The 16,383-nt window shown below is 28.9% G+C and overlaps 1 protein-coding gene across 2 annotated transcripts in view; it reads left to right on the top strand.

The window, feature by feature from the left end:
* The window catches only part of mei-9 (DNA repair endonuclease XPF mei-9), a 32,661-nt gene extending 17,581 nt beyond the window's left edge, over positions 1-15,080 (top strand). For both annotated transcript variants that reach the window (XM_067050320.1, XM_014434728.3), the window contains 13 exons: positions 1,066-1,179; positions 2,345-2,493; positions 3,606-3,760; positions 5,266-5,408; positions 6,887-7,063; positions 8,579-8,728; positions 9,260-9,397; positions 9,552-9,746; positions 9,923-10,096; positions 10,171-10,311; positions 11,482-11,583; positions 12,681-12,776; positions 13,959-15,080. In XM_067050320.1, coding sequence (XP_066906421.1) covers positions 1,066-1,179; positions 2,345-2,493; positions 3,606-3,760; positions 5,266-5,408; positions 6,887-7,063; positions 8,579-8,728; positions 9,260-9,397; positions 9,552-9,746; positions 9,923-10,096; positions 10,171-10,311; positions 11,482-11,583; positions 12,681-12,776; positions 13,959-14,111 — 1,887 coding nt within the window. In that variant the 3' untranslated portion in view covers positions 14,112-15,080. The remainder of the gene's footprint in view (positions 1-1,065; positions 1,180-2,344; positions 2,494-3,605; positions 3,761-5,265; positions 5,409-6,886; positions 7,064-8,578; positions 8,729-9,259; positions 9,398-9,551; positions 9,747-9,922; positions 10,097-10,170; positions 10,312-11,481; positions 11,584-12,680; positions 12,777-13,958) is intronic.
* The last annotated feature ends 1,303 nt before the right edge of the window (positions 15,081-16,383 follow it).

A 16,383-nucleotide genomic window follows, 5' to 3' on the forward strand; every position in this document is an offset into this window, starting at 1 on the left:
ATATATTGTAGCTTGAATAAAACCTCCAATGTTCTGGTTCAAATCCCACTTGACACTACAAATTTTTGTCAAGTTTATTAGCAGTTTTTTCTTTTTAAAGATATTGATCACCATCTTTTATATTCCACATCAAATGGTAAGATTTCTACTGTTATTAGCTTCAGCTGCTAAACAATAGGAAGCAAAACCAACTATAGAAACTTATAATTTTTTTTTCCCACCCCTCTAAAGAAAATTGCTGGATCCGTCCATTGGAAATATGGATGACTAAGCCTTTAATATTTTAACCTGTTCTAATATTATTGTCTAAGACTTTGTTATTTATATTTATTTAAATTATAACCTAGTTGCCATTATACACCTCGAATATAATTAATTACTCTTCAACCTATTAACTGGGGTATAAAAATGGTGTAAATATTAAATATTTAAGTGTTTCAATGCAATTTTCCAAGTTAAACTCATCAAAAATTAGTGAAATTGAGCAAATTATTTCTATATTTGGATCTGCGGAATTTGTTAAACATCAGTTATCTTCAGGATTGAATACAACATGGGATTGTTGAGACCTTTGGTTGCACTTGAGAAGTAGTACTGAATTCTATTGTTGTTTGTTAATCTTAAATTTCATTTTTTTCTCTTAAAATTTTGCTTTTCATGCGAAAGTTTTTTAAAAATGAGGAGATAGAACTAACAACTAGAAAAGCAAGGATTATTTATACAAATGAGACAAGGCAATTGATTAACTTTTATGAAACATGCCCAATTGAATAGAATATAGCCATTAAGGGATATAGGGGTGTTTAAAAAAATAGATTAAGTGATTAATGAAACAGTCAGAGAAATGGGGAAGGATCATGAGGATACAAAAATAATGTGGCATTATTTATTTCTAAGCTCTAAGGTAATCTGGTTAAATAAGAATAAAGCTCTTTTTTATCAGATATAAATATCAATACATATATTTTAAATATCGATATTTTCCAAACATCTGTATACCAGATTATTTATTGTTATGGGTGTGAAAGCAAACATTTTTATTATCCTTTACTGTATTGTTTACAGCCCTGTGTTGTTGAATTACATGTCAAATTAAGTTCACTAATGGAAACTATACAAACTGCAGCACTTGATTTAGTGTTATTCTGCATCAAAGAAATAAAAAGAATCAATCCTATGGTAAGATTTTATTTATTCTCCATTATTAATTTTTTTATTAGTGTTAAATAGAATATCTTTCTTTATATTGCTGATTCATTTAGGATGCCGACACAAACTTATTTATGATTATCATTTGACTGATTATCACTGTATTTTGATTTTTGAATATATCTACTTTACTTTCTATTCATAAAATATTAATGAATATCTTTAAATTATTCACAAGTTGAATAACAATGTCCTGTTCAGTTGTTATATTAAATTTACATGTTGTTATATTAAAGTTAGGTTTGATTTTATTTTGTATAGAGTATCCCCGTATATTAGACTCATGTTCATTCTCATTAACCTCTATAATTTTGAATTGATTTTTGCTAGCATATGTTGTATCTTTTGAGAATAATGTTAATTTTCTTAGCTTATTCTTAAGCACACCTAACTCTGGAATTTCCTGTAGAATGGAATATTTTTATTTACCAATTCTGGTAATAAATCAGATTTTAAGACAAATTCACATTGGCTACTTTTTGATCCAACATATGCTGAAGGCGTAAATCACAAGAAACAATTTTTTTATGATATGCCCGTAAATGGTATTGTACATCAAAAATAAATTTATTGAATAATACTGTTTTAAAATCCAATTTCTTATAAGAATACTTCAATTTCATGGACCAACCGAGGAGAATAAAATGGTTGTCATGATGATGAAGCATCAATTATGATAACAGAATCTTATGAGAAATTGAACTCTGACATGGTTTTGTCCTTCAGGGTTTTTGAGTTAGCATGCTCAAATAAATCATAATTTAAAATAAAGTAATTACTTTTTTTCTTTAAGCCCTACCTCGCCACTGGTGGGAAAGCAATTATTGTAGGTACAATGGATTGGATTATTTAAATCTGACATTACTTGAAAAGATAAGTTTCAAGTATAGTCTATACATATTTATCAAGTTTTGTCTTATAAGTTTGAAATTATAAATCAATTTCATTTAAAAAATGTTACTCTTCCCTCCGCATTGGTTGTGCATATTAAAAATCTGATAGAATTTATTGAAATAATTACTAATATTTCTGTTCCATTGTATATTTTTGACCTAAGAAAAAAAGATTCCTCTTCCTTTATTATGGTTAAGAATTAATATTATAACTCGTTAGTTCTATATTATGGTAATTACAGCTAGAAACAGAAGAAATAACTGTTGAAAACGCTCTATCCAAAAGTTTTCACAAGCTCCTTCAATTGCAATTGGATCCTGTTTGGAACCGCCTGAGTGCCAAAACAAAGCAACTTATTGCTGACCTGAAGACCCTTCGTTCTATTGTAGTGTAAGTTGTATATTTTATATCTTAATCCGTAATACAAATCAATTTTTTGGCATCAGTCGTTACTGTTTGTGTTTATTAATGCTATACTTAATTGTTTATATTTGTTTTCTTAGTCTGATTGTTTGATGGGATTCAATTCTTATTTGTTTATTTAAAAAATGTAGGCTCTTTTACTATTGTATTGATGTATAAAAAGTTTTTCTTTTTTATTTAATCATATTTAAAAAGTGTCTTGAAAATTTTAAAAACATAGAGTCACAATCTTATTATGATTCTTAATTTAAAGACTATATTTTATGGTTTTCAAGAAATAATTGTGTGATTGATTCAGACTCAACACAATCCATTTTTACTGAACTAACTAGTACAGCGTTAAAGATCATCAAACAATTGTTCAATAGTTAGCCAGAATTTCAGAAATCAAATGTAAATTTCACTATTTGCCTTTTTTTTTTTTAGGTTGCTAGTTTGTAATTTGGAGTCATATTTTAAATATTTGATCTGGCAAAAAAAGTTAATGAACCAATGTTCATTTTCATGTCAATTTTTAAAATAATTTTATGTATAATATTCTCAACTTTTGAGCATAAGGATATGTGTTATGAAATTTGTTTAAAAAAAAACAGGATATTATATTTAAGATCAACCTTAAAATAGTAAGGTTGTTTATCTGAAATAATTATAAATCTTTCCAATGAATTGTAAATTAATAGTATAATTGTCCTTGATGTAATAATTTTTGTTCAATCATTAATATTATTAACATAATTAGTCATTGTAGTACTGGTTCAAAATCTATTTTGCTGACTCTTCATGATCGTTGGCTTTCGCTCTTAGTCTCTTTCATTCTTATTCCTTTCCATTTATCGTGTGACCTTCAGATATGGTGCTCACTTATTTTTGCAAATATTTCCAATGTAATTAAAATAATTTTCTATTTGTCATTTGTAATAACTTAACTCTTAAGAAATTATCATATTTAAAACAAATTAAACTGTATGCCTTTTTTATTTAATCAACTATAACATTAAATACAGCGTTTTAATGTAATTATTTAAATTTGTCAATTTAATTTACACAATTATAATTTTAAAATTGAATTATATTTTCAGAACTCTTACTCAATCTGATGCAGTAAGATTTCATTCACTCCTCACATCTCTTCGAACTCGTGAATATGTCATGAAAAGTTCAGGTTGGATGATATTAGATGCTGCAGAAACCCTATTTATTTCCGCTAAAAATCGTCTTTTTGATTCAAAACAAAGTAAGTATAGAGCAATTTGAATTATGTAAGATTTGTTTGATTTCCAGCCATACATATTTTTTATTACACTAGCACAAGTTTTATGGGAACCATAACAAGGATAACCTCCTCCTAGAACTGGTCTGGCACCTGGGCACTCATGTGACTATCCTAATTTGTTGACTAACAAGTTATTTTACCTACAAATATGTTGTTTCTAATGAAACAATTAGGTTATTTTTTAATATTAATATTTCTATGGAAAGTACTGCTGGGTAAAATGTCTTTTACACAGATGAAATATTGGAATTTGTTTTCATGGAGGGGGCAAAGAAAGTCGACACAGTATATATAATAAAATATAAACTACATTAAACAAATCAAATATAGTAATAGGATCAAGGTGGCTGAAATAGGCATGTTAAGTTGTTGGTCTAAATAAGAAAAAAATCATTTTAACAGACTGTGTGTGACAGGAATATTATGTTTTATCTGACCTTGTAGATTTGGATTTTAACAGTGTCCTTTGAAGGGAAAGGTAAGTTAAATAGGTAAATAGTGCTAGTGTTATTGATATTAAATGTCATTTAGGTTATTGGTTCATTTGGCCTTGTTACTAAACATAGAAACAAAAAATGCATTATATAGGGAAATGAGAGATTTATTTTTTACACCATATCTTACCAATTTAAACTTCTGCTATCTCATCTACTTTTGGGCATTTTTCATGGTCAATATCATTTGTTCTTTTAGCTTCATTTTCCCTAGCTCATCTCCAGTAAGATATTCAGTATGATAGTACTCTTTGACCAAATTTCTCCATTTTATCATGCATGAATTATTTGTACTGTACATTTACCTTTTAAAACCTTTCAGCTAGTACCCTATAATCTGAAAAGGTAATTTGTAAAAAGTTGGAAGATTGTGATTAATTAACGATATGTAATTAATCAAAGAATATGGTCTAGATGCAGTTAAAAAAGAACTCAAATAGTACAAAACTATTTATTAAACACCAACATCAAAATTTCAATGTATGTTTCAAAACTGTGTTTTCACAATATTTTTATGATACAAACACTGTTTTCAATATTTCTAGTTTGTGTATATTGATTTTAAATAGGGTGAAATGTTCGTGCTGTTTGTACCATTTGAGTTTAGCCCATCTTTCTTGATTAATTAATAAAATAGTTCTTACAATAAATCTTCACTGGAATATGTGTTACTGTACTCTGCCTCGACCTCCTCCCCCCCCCCCAAGGTTTCTCATGGCCCTCCTATGGTTGGTTTACAGAATGTCTGTTTTGACATGCATCTGACTCTCACTGGCAAAAATAAGGGGAAGGATGAAATTTACTAATAAAAAATATAGAATCTCATAAAAAGCCTGCTGTGAAAATTGTTTGTGGTTAAAGAGATATGAGTGATTAGATTAATCCAGTTGTTGAACATGTTTACTCTTTGAACTGCTTTTACAAAATCATGATACAAAAAAAATAATAAAATTATTCTTTAAATGTTCATAGATCTAAATCCTGAGCCAAATCCCAAATGGGAAACATTGACTGAGATTCTAGAAGAAATCCAAGGTGAATCCAATTCTGCTGAAGCTCCACCTACAATTTTAATTCTTGTTGAATCTAAATATACAGTAAATCAACTTAAGGAGGTTTGTCATTTTTTATAAATAATTATATTCTTTCATAATTTATATTATAACTAAATAATTTGTTTTATTTTTTCTTTAAAGAAGCATAATAATGATTTTTTTTTTTTTTTTAGTTTTATTAATGTTAATAATATTTGTTTTTTTCATCTAATATACCAGGTAAAATAAATTTATTTCGATATTGTTAGTCCTATTAATATTATATCCCAGGAGTGCTAAGTGTGCTCCTAGAATAGATTTACAAATTAGACATTCCTGCCATTTAGGAGATTAGATGGACTGGCTGGACAATTGATTCTCCAGAAGGAGCAACACGCAATATACTACAGCTGCAATGAAAGGAATGCATTTGGAACTGGATTCATTGTTAGAAGAACTTTCCATCAACTATTTATAAGTTCTAAACCAATCAGCCCTTGAATCTTTTTCTTACTTGTTGAATGGAAAGTTTACTACTACAGCCTCCTGGGTGTCCTTGTGTATAATGAAATACCAGAAGTCGACGAGTCCTTCAAAACAGATGTCTCTTGACTTCTATCCTAATCATGATATGATGTCGACCTAATTATGACATACAATAAGTTGACAGCCTCCATGAAAATATTAGCAGTTGTGGCTTAAGATTAATAACTTCCAAACATCTTATCATCATATACATGATTTTTCTCCATAAACATATTCATATAGGTACATGGACCTCGATGAAATCGCTATCAGCTAAATTGACCACTCCCTGATTCGATGAGGAGTAGCTCACATACTACTGAGGCCAAAATACAGCAAATAGAACTCTGATAGGAAGACAGATTAGGTGAACTATCGAGGAATACTTAGGAAAGAGAAGTTTGGAAAAGAAAAGAGCCTGAGACAACAGAGATGCTCAAAGCAACAGATGAAGTTTAAAAATTCCAACCATGCAGTAGTTGTTACCTACTAAATAATACGAATCTAAGCATTTTAGCAAATAAGTCGTGTTATGATAACAATTTTTACTTAAACTCATGTACTTAATTTGTCTGTTGTTTTCTGCTAAAGTAAATATATTGCCAGTTAAAATAGCATAAATTTTATTCCAGATACTATTAGTTTACTCTATGAGGATTGTTTTTTATAAATAAACACTTTGGTTGCCAGAGCAGCTTTGGTCTATATCTTGTTTTTTTAATTTTACTTTATTTATTCAAAATATTTATGAAGTCCAAGTTTGAGCTGATAATAAGTGAATCTTTTAATAGATATATAAGTATTAATATCACAAATAGTTTTTGTGAAAAGTCATTACAATTACAATTTCCAAAGTTATGAAATTTTTACTTAACCTATGTCATTAGCATTGCAGCTCTTTGTAATAAAAAAAAAGCTATACAATGTATATTTTGACCAGTTATATTATTGCCCAATACCTATGTGTTTTTATGTTTATGAATCCAAAAGAATAAATGCCTCATATCCACTCTTATCATGTTTATGTTTTCCAGGTATTGATCATGGGTGCTAAGGAAATGCTTAATTATTGGTACTACAAATTGTTTGGATCTGAATCTCTTGGGGAAATGAAAGGAAAAGAAGAAGAGGACACTGAAATTGAATCGATTGTATTGACTCAAAAGAAGGATGAATCAAACGGAAATACTACATTCAGTGAATGTTCTGAAGTTAGTTAATTCAAAAGATAACACTAAACTTGTAATAATTTCATAATGGTTCTATTCTAAGTTTCTATTTATATATTTTAATTAAACTAAATTATATTCAACCAATGACTCTCAGAGATGTAGGCAATGATAAACATTAGTAGATCTAATGGTTGTACTTTTTTTATTTACTCTTTTCAAAGAAATGTAATTTTTTTTTTCTTTGGTAATAATACAATACGGTATCTGATTCTCAGTAAAGAATATTGCATTCAGGTTGAGATTTCTTTCTATTAAAAATAAAGTTTGAAAGAAAATATAATATACTGGAAGATTATTGATTGAGCGTGTGTATAGATGAATGGAATATGGTCCGGGTGCGGTAAAAAAAAACTCAAATAGTAAATAATTATACTATTTTATTGAGCCAACGTTTCACCCCATGTTGCAGGGCTTCATCAGGACTAAAAAAGATACAAACACTATAGTTACAAAAAGGAAAAAATAAAAAACATAAGTGGAAAATAACAGGGGTATAAAATGAAAAGTAAGATATAATAAGAAAAATTAAAGGTTGTAAATAGTAAATGAAAAGGGTAATAGTAACAGATAGATAAGAGAAGAAATATTAAAGAAAGTACAAATAAAGAGATGAAAAAAGAAGAAAAAAAATACAAATCAAACGATGAGACAGAATGCATACCTGTTTTGACGGCAGTCAAAGACAGAGTGACGGTTTGTATTGGGAGGAGTGGGGATGGCAGTTATGCCACAATAACGAAAATAATCCATCCCCACTCCGTGCTTAACAAGCCTGATTCATATACATGATCCTTCCTGGATTCATTAATCTTTAAGCAAATGATTACTGGGCTTTATTGAAGGAATAAATCAGGGTTTCAAACATGTTATTAACCACTTTGTCTCCCATGACCATACGATTTTAAAAATGCACCATTGCCAATTCCTGCCTCTTGACCTCCTATTTTGTTTTTACAACCAGCTGTGGTGTTGGCCAAAAACATAATTGCAATTACTTTGGTTCAACTAGTAATTGTAATTTTGGACCATTATTGCAATTACAGTGGTTCATCAAGAAGTTTAAATTGTAATTACTTTTTGCCCAACTCTGGTGTTTTGGAGACTGCTGGGTACATCTGCATGAACTGCTCCACACTAATGACCAAATCCCTGAGGGAAACCGAATTTCCAAACTTCTCAGTGAGGACAATTTCCATTAATTAGTCAGGGACCAAAATCTTCCTTACTGCAAAGATTGTGTGTATGGGTCATAAATTGTTTTACTTAAAACAGTGAGGTTACGCAGTTAGTTACACAAGTTATAACAGACTAGATGTGCAGATAAGTATTGGTAACTAATAAAAAAACTTACTCCATTCTTCATTGTATTATTTTTTTAAGTTAATTTTTATTTTGTATCTTTAAAAAAATAAGCTTTACAATTTTATTGTTAATTATGAATGCATTTAATGTACTTTGCTCTTTAAAAATGATCATTTATAATATATGTTTTAGGAACCAGATAAATTAAAAGATACTGCTATTGTTATTCAGCAATTCAAGAAGGATGGTGATGGCTTATCCCTCCCAAAGATTCTGCAGCGTCTTAATCCTTCCAATATAATTATGTATGATGTGGATATTTCAGCTATCCGACAAATAGAGGTTTTTATTTATTCCTTTTTTATTCTTAAATATGAATGTTTTAATCTATTTTGTAATATAAAAATTATTATTAACTGGACAGAGCCGAGATGTCCACCTCTCCCCCTCCCCAATTGTTTTTTATTGACAGTAGTTTGAAATTCCTAACACTTTCGTAAAACATGCTATATGATATTTTTAGTGAGTTGAAGTTTTAGACTTCACTAGGTTTCTTTTGGACTGATTGCATAAAATTTTTAAGAAATTTGTATTGTTAAATTATGATAAGTAGTGAGAAATTATAAGTAATAAGCATTTTAACACTGAAAGTTTTCGTTTTTTCAGTTACCATGTTTTACGACCAAGTGTCTCCTATGTCAAAATGTTTAAGCTAAAAGTATTTCCTTCAACCATATTATTTGTTTCTTTATTTTGATTTTCTTTCCAATAAATTGTTTTTCTGTGTATAATTATCATAAATTACCCAGTTTTCATTAACTTTTAGTTTGTAATATTTATTTACTACATGTTTTAATAGATTATATTTTACAGATATATCAGAGTGCATTTTCTAATAAATCAATGAAGGTTTATTTTATGATCTATGGAGGTTCGGTTGAGGAACAAGCATATTTAACATCTCTCAGGCGTGAAAAGCAAGCTTTTGAAAAACTTATCAAAGAAAAATCTGTAATTATCTTTTGATTATTCTTATTTTTATTAAATTAGTGTGGCTTGTAAAGATAGAAACCATGGATTTAGGTTGTAAAAGATGACATTTAAAAATAGATATGTGTATTGAATTATTATTTTTATTTTCTTCCACATTTCTATTCTTTTTTAGATATTGGTTTTAGAAGACCTTAGATCAGGTAAAGATCTTCGAGACAGACCAGCTGTGAAAGTGAGTACTCGCCAAGGAGGTGCTGAGGAAACACCTACAAATAGCAGAATTATAGTCGATATGAGGGAATTTAGAAGTGAGCTTCCTTCTGTCATCCACAAAAGAGGAATAGACATTGAGCCTGTCACTCTCCAGGTATATTTTACTCCAATTTTGTAAGTTAACACTTTAATTGATTTATTCATTTTGTCAAAAAAGTTATCAGGAGTAATCAGTTATTAAGTTGTCATAAATCTAGTCTTTGAAACAAGCACTTAAAAAAATAATATTTTATAAATAAATAAAAATACTTTATTTTTGTTTCATTATAGATAGGGGATTATATTCTGTCGCCTGATATATGTGTTGAAAGGAAGAGTATCAGTGATCTTATTGGATCCTTGAATTCTGGCAGATTGTATACTCAGGCTCAAGCAATGACCAGATATTACACAAAACCAGTTTTACTAATAGAATTTGATGAAAATAAACCTTTCATGTTACAGGTAACTATAGTGAGGTAAAATTAGTTTTATTGTCTCAATATAGTGTTGTTCTAATTTTGTATCTCTATATTTAGGGTCGTTATTATCTAAGTAGTGACATTTCATCTAATGACATCACTAGCAAACTTCAGTTATTAACTCTACATTTTCCAAGATTACGCATTGTATGGAGTCAGAGTCCATTTGCTTCTGCTCAATTATTTCATGAGTTAAAGGTATTGTTTTATTTATATTATTAAAGTAAAAATGTTATGTTGAAAAATTGTGGTAAGAAAATTAGGTAGAAAAATGTTAAATATGCTAATTATGTAATTTACGAAAGAAATGGTATGGTTTTCTTCTGTCTGCTGTAAGCTGCCAAAATCGTCATGAAGGTCTGTCTGCTTCTCAACATGAGCAGGTAAGATTAGGTCTCCACCGCAATGAGTTAATAAGAGATGTTTATACCTTGAACTCAGTTGGGAAATCGAAGGGTCTCACCATCATTATAGGGATGCTAAGGATAAGAGATGTTAATGCTTCGGAATCTACAAAAGTGAGAAAGAGGCTGTCTAGTTAGTTTGTTTAGTCTAGTTAGTTAGCCTTCTAGTTAGTTTGTGATATCTTTAATAAAGATTCAGCCTTCTATTTAGTTTAAGGTTGTGGACTGTAATATTAATGTTTTCAAAGTCCATTTATCTTTGGTCCGTAAAATAATTTATACACTTAGTGTTTCGAGCTCCATGTGAAGAATATTAGAAAACTGAACCCAATTTGTAAATTAATTGTGCACAAAAAAATTTGTACATTAACATTTGACATAATAAATTGGTAGTTTGTTATAAATTCATTGTTTTCACCTTATATATAATCCATTAATCAAACATAAACGCAGAGTGAGTTAAACAATGTTGAGTACAGTATTGAAAAAAAAATGTTACAAAACTGGATTGTAAATCAACAAAATCAAGTTCTAACCAAAATATGAAATTATCAACTTTTTGAACTAGTATTGAGTAACCAATATATCGGTAGAATGTCAGGATTTTTTTTGGATCCAATGCATAATGAAAAATTTAAATAAAATCAGTTGAAATAAAACACTGGAACAGAAAACAGACGGTCATAAAGATGGTTTGTTAGCATGCCCATGAACTACTATCTTCCAATATCCAGCTTCTCGAAGTTGATTTCTCACATTTTGGGAACTATATTTTCTGGCTATTATCAGCTGGTGTGTTAAGTAAATTCATAATCACTCATTGTGGAAGCTTTATGTATTTCATTTTATTCACTCACTGGCGTTTTCTGTCCCTGCTTTTTAATCACAACTGATCCGGTTATTGTGTTCTATGTATTATACATGTTGAGCTACTAAGATTTATGTAGAAATAATTACCTTTCAGGATGGACGAGAAGAGCCAATAGCTTTTATTGCAGCAGCAATAGGTCAGGAAGAAACATCTCTTGAGGATGAAAGATTAGAGAAATTCAATGTAGGAATTCAGGTATTAATTCTGTCTAACAATAATAAATAAATAAATCTATAAATAAATAAAATGTTCAAATAGTTCAAATACCTGGAACATCATTCATTCCTTATGAGACTAAATGAGTTGCTACTTAAAAAAATATGGTAGTAGCTCTATTCGGACTACCGGATAGTAGATTGTGTGTTACTACACACTACACACAGAACTACCTTTAAAATATTAGATATGACCATTTCTTAGTTACAGTTAAATGCACTAGCACTTTAAATAAGCAATAAAGCTGGCCTTACCCAGTCTCGGGAGAAATCTAGGCTTGTAATGTAAGCCTTTTATGTTGGTTGTAAACTGCTGTTTGTTTTTTTTTGTATTATATGAGTTGTGTTTTATGTCTACCTACATTCTAGATCTTCATCTTCATCTCCTTCCTTCTTACCTATGATCTTAGTCAGGAGGCTCATCCCTTTAACTAGGATAATTCTCTTATCCTAACCTTAGTTCAGACCTTCATCTCTACAACTTAAGTTGTCTTAATTCTCCTACCTTAATCTTTGTTCAGAACTTCATCTCTCCAACTAAAGTTACCCTAATCTTCTTAACCTAACCTTAGTCTGAAGCTGAAGTTCATCTCTCCAACTAAGGTTACCTTAATGTACTTCGGACCCAAAGGCTCATCCCTCCATCCGAAATATTATCCTATTTCCCTCTGCCTTCATCAGTGTTCAATGTTAATCCAATGTCACTGTTGGTTTCCTATCAGTGCTCAGAGCTAATCCTGCTAGCACAGTCGATCCCTCCTCAACCTCTCCCATTTCCTAAGAATGCACAAATATCTGCATATGGTTTGTCAAGGGCCTTCTGTGAAGTAGCCTACAGGCCAGTTTCACTTTCACAAGCTATACACCTTAACACAAAGTACCATTATGTAATTACCCAATTTGATAGGCTTTGTCTCTTCAAAGATAATGTGCAACTGGTAAGTTTTTATTTTATTTTTGAATTTGTTTTAAATTTAAATAATTAAAAATAAAAATTAGATTGGAACTGATACAATTTGAACACATTCAACTATTTTCTGATCAGTTTTATTATATCCTTTTTTTTTTCTGTCACAGGACTTAGTTAGCAAACTTCCTGGTGTAAATACAAAAAACTTGAATTCCTTATTAAACAAAGGAAAGTCACTTGATCATCTAATAACTCTGACAAAAGTGAGTATTTTTTGAAAATCTAAATTATTAAGTAATTTTGATATGAGTAACAATATTCAATTAAGCTGAAGATAAATAATGTTACCGAGCTATATTTTTATTTACTAAGAATTTTTTTGTATCAATAATGTTTTTTATTTGTTTAGTAATCAATTTATTAATTCCTTTATAATTAACCAAGAAAACAAATTTCACCTTCTCAAAATTTGAGATTTTATGTTTCAAGATATTTTTTGGATACGAAAATCAAATAAAAAAATTCACCTGTCTGCAAAACCTGACTCTTCTCCAAGACTATAAGGCCGTGTTTTTTTTTTTCTATCAATTTGGTTTTTAGATCACATACCTCTAATTTCATCCACTTTGTGTTGTATAGCAAAACATGTTTTTCTGCTATTGCGTATATGGCACTCGATTTGTTATATAGTTGTCAGGGGCTGCCAGCCTACAAAACAAAAAATTAGTTTACTTGTTCAAGAGAAAATTGTTGCATGGACAGACCAATGACTATAAATACGTTGCTATTGTGATTTTTTTATTTTGGAAGTTTTGAAATACAGACTCACTAAAAATTTGTCCTGATTACAGTACTTTTCCTTACCAATTAGCGGTTGGAAAGCGAAAAATTGAAAGCTCGTTCATGAAAAAAAATTCCCAAATGGTTACCTTAACATAAGTATCGGACTAAGAAATCTTACCCATCAATTTATAAACTTTTTAGCTATAGCTAGTTTAATACAAAAAAGATCTGAAGAAAATGCAATTAACCAACTAGAAAGGAAGATTAATTTAATCTTGTAAATAAAGGTACACTTGTAGGACTTGTTCTTCCCTCACCAATAACAAGACTAGCTGATTAAGAAATGATGGAAAATCATCACTTAAATGATTTGACTGTAATATTCCTCCAGAATATTATTAGTTAAAGTATTCCAAACAGTTCTGACATAACTTAAAATCTATTTCTAATCTTTTTAAAAAAATTTTCTTTCAATAAAATTGTACTGTAATAAATTTCAAATATAACTAGACATGTTCTCTATACTATTCTTATTATAACCTCTTCACCACAGTCTTTGTTAAAATTCCGAATATATTTTATACTATTTTACTTTTGAAAGTGGGCTTGAGTGAAGTGAGGAGGTCTTAGTGGGCTTTATCTATGTATTTTTTTTTTAATAGGAAGAGTTAATTGAAATACTTGGAAGCTCATTGAATGGAGAACTACTTTACAATGCCCTTCATAACAATGTAAAGCCAGCCTCTGAAGCTCAGACTAGTCAATTTAGAGTTCGAGGAAAAGGATTTAGAAAACGAAAACATGAAATTACTTGAAGTGTTCAATTATGTTTATCTCTGGAAATTCTGTATTAATGTAATTTAGATGTTATAGTTAAGTTTTAAAATAAGAGAACTTTTACATTTATCAACTTCTTCTTTATTTTGTTATTTACAGTGGTTTAATAAGAGAGTTTGTGATCACTGAAGAAGTCAGTTTTAAAATTTGCTTTGTAATAAAATAATTTGGCCATATTTGGTGTTATATTTTTAAGTAAAGAAATGAACTGTAATTAATTACTTTTTAGGCGATTAGATTTTTTAATAGTGAATTTTTCAGAATGTTTTTGGATGAATAGATTTATATTCAGAAGTTTTCAATGAAATTACCCACAGGAAAGTCTGTACTTCAGATGTTTTAGGAAATTCTTACTCAAGTGATTATTTAATAAGCTTTAATAATTTTGTTCAACTAAATAGGTTTTTGTATATCATATTATTTAGATGTTCTCTGGATATGCAAATTTTCTTTATATTATTTTACAAATGTGTTATATTGTTACTATAAAGTCAAATTTATGGTTTTTAAAACTATGGATTAAGTTGTTCATGTGGTCCAAAAAGGTTGGAATCTGTTGGCTTAAATAATTTTATAAAATAAGTACTAACTAAAATTACAAACTGGATAGAAAAAATTGCTAACTATATTATATTCCACAAATTTCTGTCTTCCAATTTGTTACCATTACCTTAATTTCAATTTATGTTCATGTCCCAAAATTGAGTGTTCTACCGAGGAATCATATTTTGAAAATTGTGATAATTTCTTCCACCTGAGATGATTTTGTTTTATCATAAACATTTTGCTTATTTATTATTTATTGATCAAATACCATTTTGTCATTCAAACAGAGGTGGCATGGAAATAGCAGCTCATTATCAATTCATTAATAGTATTTAATGCATGTAATTATTGTATATTATAACTCTTTTTTTCATATCTCTCATTAAAAGTACAGTATAGAATTGATTGTCATCCTTAACATAACTTCCTCTTCAAACCTTATAAAGTCTGTATATATTGAAAATAAATTTGTAGATGTTAATAATGTAGGATTTGGTCAGATATGTTTTGTAAGTATTTTAATTGCTAATTAATCTGTGATACTGAACAGGTGTACTAATGAAGTTTATGTATTATCATGTAATGTAAAAGTTGTAACTAATGTTATTGTATTGAACTATGACCTACTAATTACTGGATTTTACCAAGTAAATATCAGCTGACATTTAATCTTCCTTTATGAATCATTCATATAAAAAAATAAAGAGCTTGGTGTGATGATATAATAATTAGTTTTAACATTTGTATTTCTGAAAGATGTTTAATCTAATAACATCTTGGTCACTGAATATTACCCTTAAGTTTTGATGTGATTTAATAAAAGGTGATTCAAAATGTAATTACTGGCTCTTAACAGAATAATTTATTAATACAAACAGCATTTTCTCCTGTTATTGGAGCACTGTTTAATATTCTTTTAAATAAGTATGTTGTAAATATTTTTAAGCAGATTGAATGTTGTAATTCTATTTATTTTCTTAAATACATACATGGAAATAATGTTATATAAATGTTGTGCCCTCACTTCTTGAAATTTAGATCGCTTTTCTACATTGTGATAATTATTTGGAAGCAAGACTTTGCAGATTGACTTGCTATGTAAATCAGGATTTACATTACTTTTTTAATCTCCATAATTGAATTAACCTAGTGGGAAAATTATTTTTACTGGTTTATTCTAGTTCGGTTATCTTCAAGCATTTTATTCACAAGATCTTGATGCGTGTTAAAAATTTTAAAGAATTATAGTTTTTATTGATTATATTTGCTATTGATAATATATTTTGGATTTTAATGTTTCTTGAAAATATTTTTAAAAAAATGGTATAAAAAAAATATGACTCCAGTTTCTATCCCACATAGTTTAAATACTGTTGTGCTAGTTTGATTAAAAACTTATTATTTATTGGATTATAGGTAAACAATAAACAAATCACTTGCTGTAAAATATCAGCTGTATCTTAAAAGGCTAAATACGAATAATTAACTAATAATCAGAATAGCAGGAGAAAAATCTTCTTAGGACATCATTAAGCCCACATTGTATAATATATTACTAGAACAAATGGTCATTTAGTCAACTATAGGGTGTTTTTTTAAGCCCGATAGAACTTGAAATTGTAAAAAATAACACAAAAAATTAAATTGTAATCAAAATTTTTTTTTTATTCGAAAGATCAATACGTGACATTAACATTTGAAAAT

Source organism: Halyomorpha halys, unplaced genomic scaffold, assembly GCF_000696795.3.
Source record: "Halyomorpha halys isolate HHAL.00 unplaced genomic scaffold, Hhal_1.1 Scaffold1421.1, whole genome shotgun sequence".
Lineage (NCBI taxonomy): Eukaryota > Metazoa > Arthropoda > Insecta > Hemiptera > Pentatomidae > Halyomorpha > Halyomorpha halys.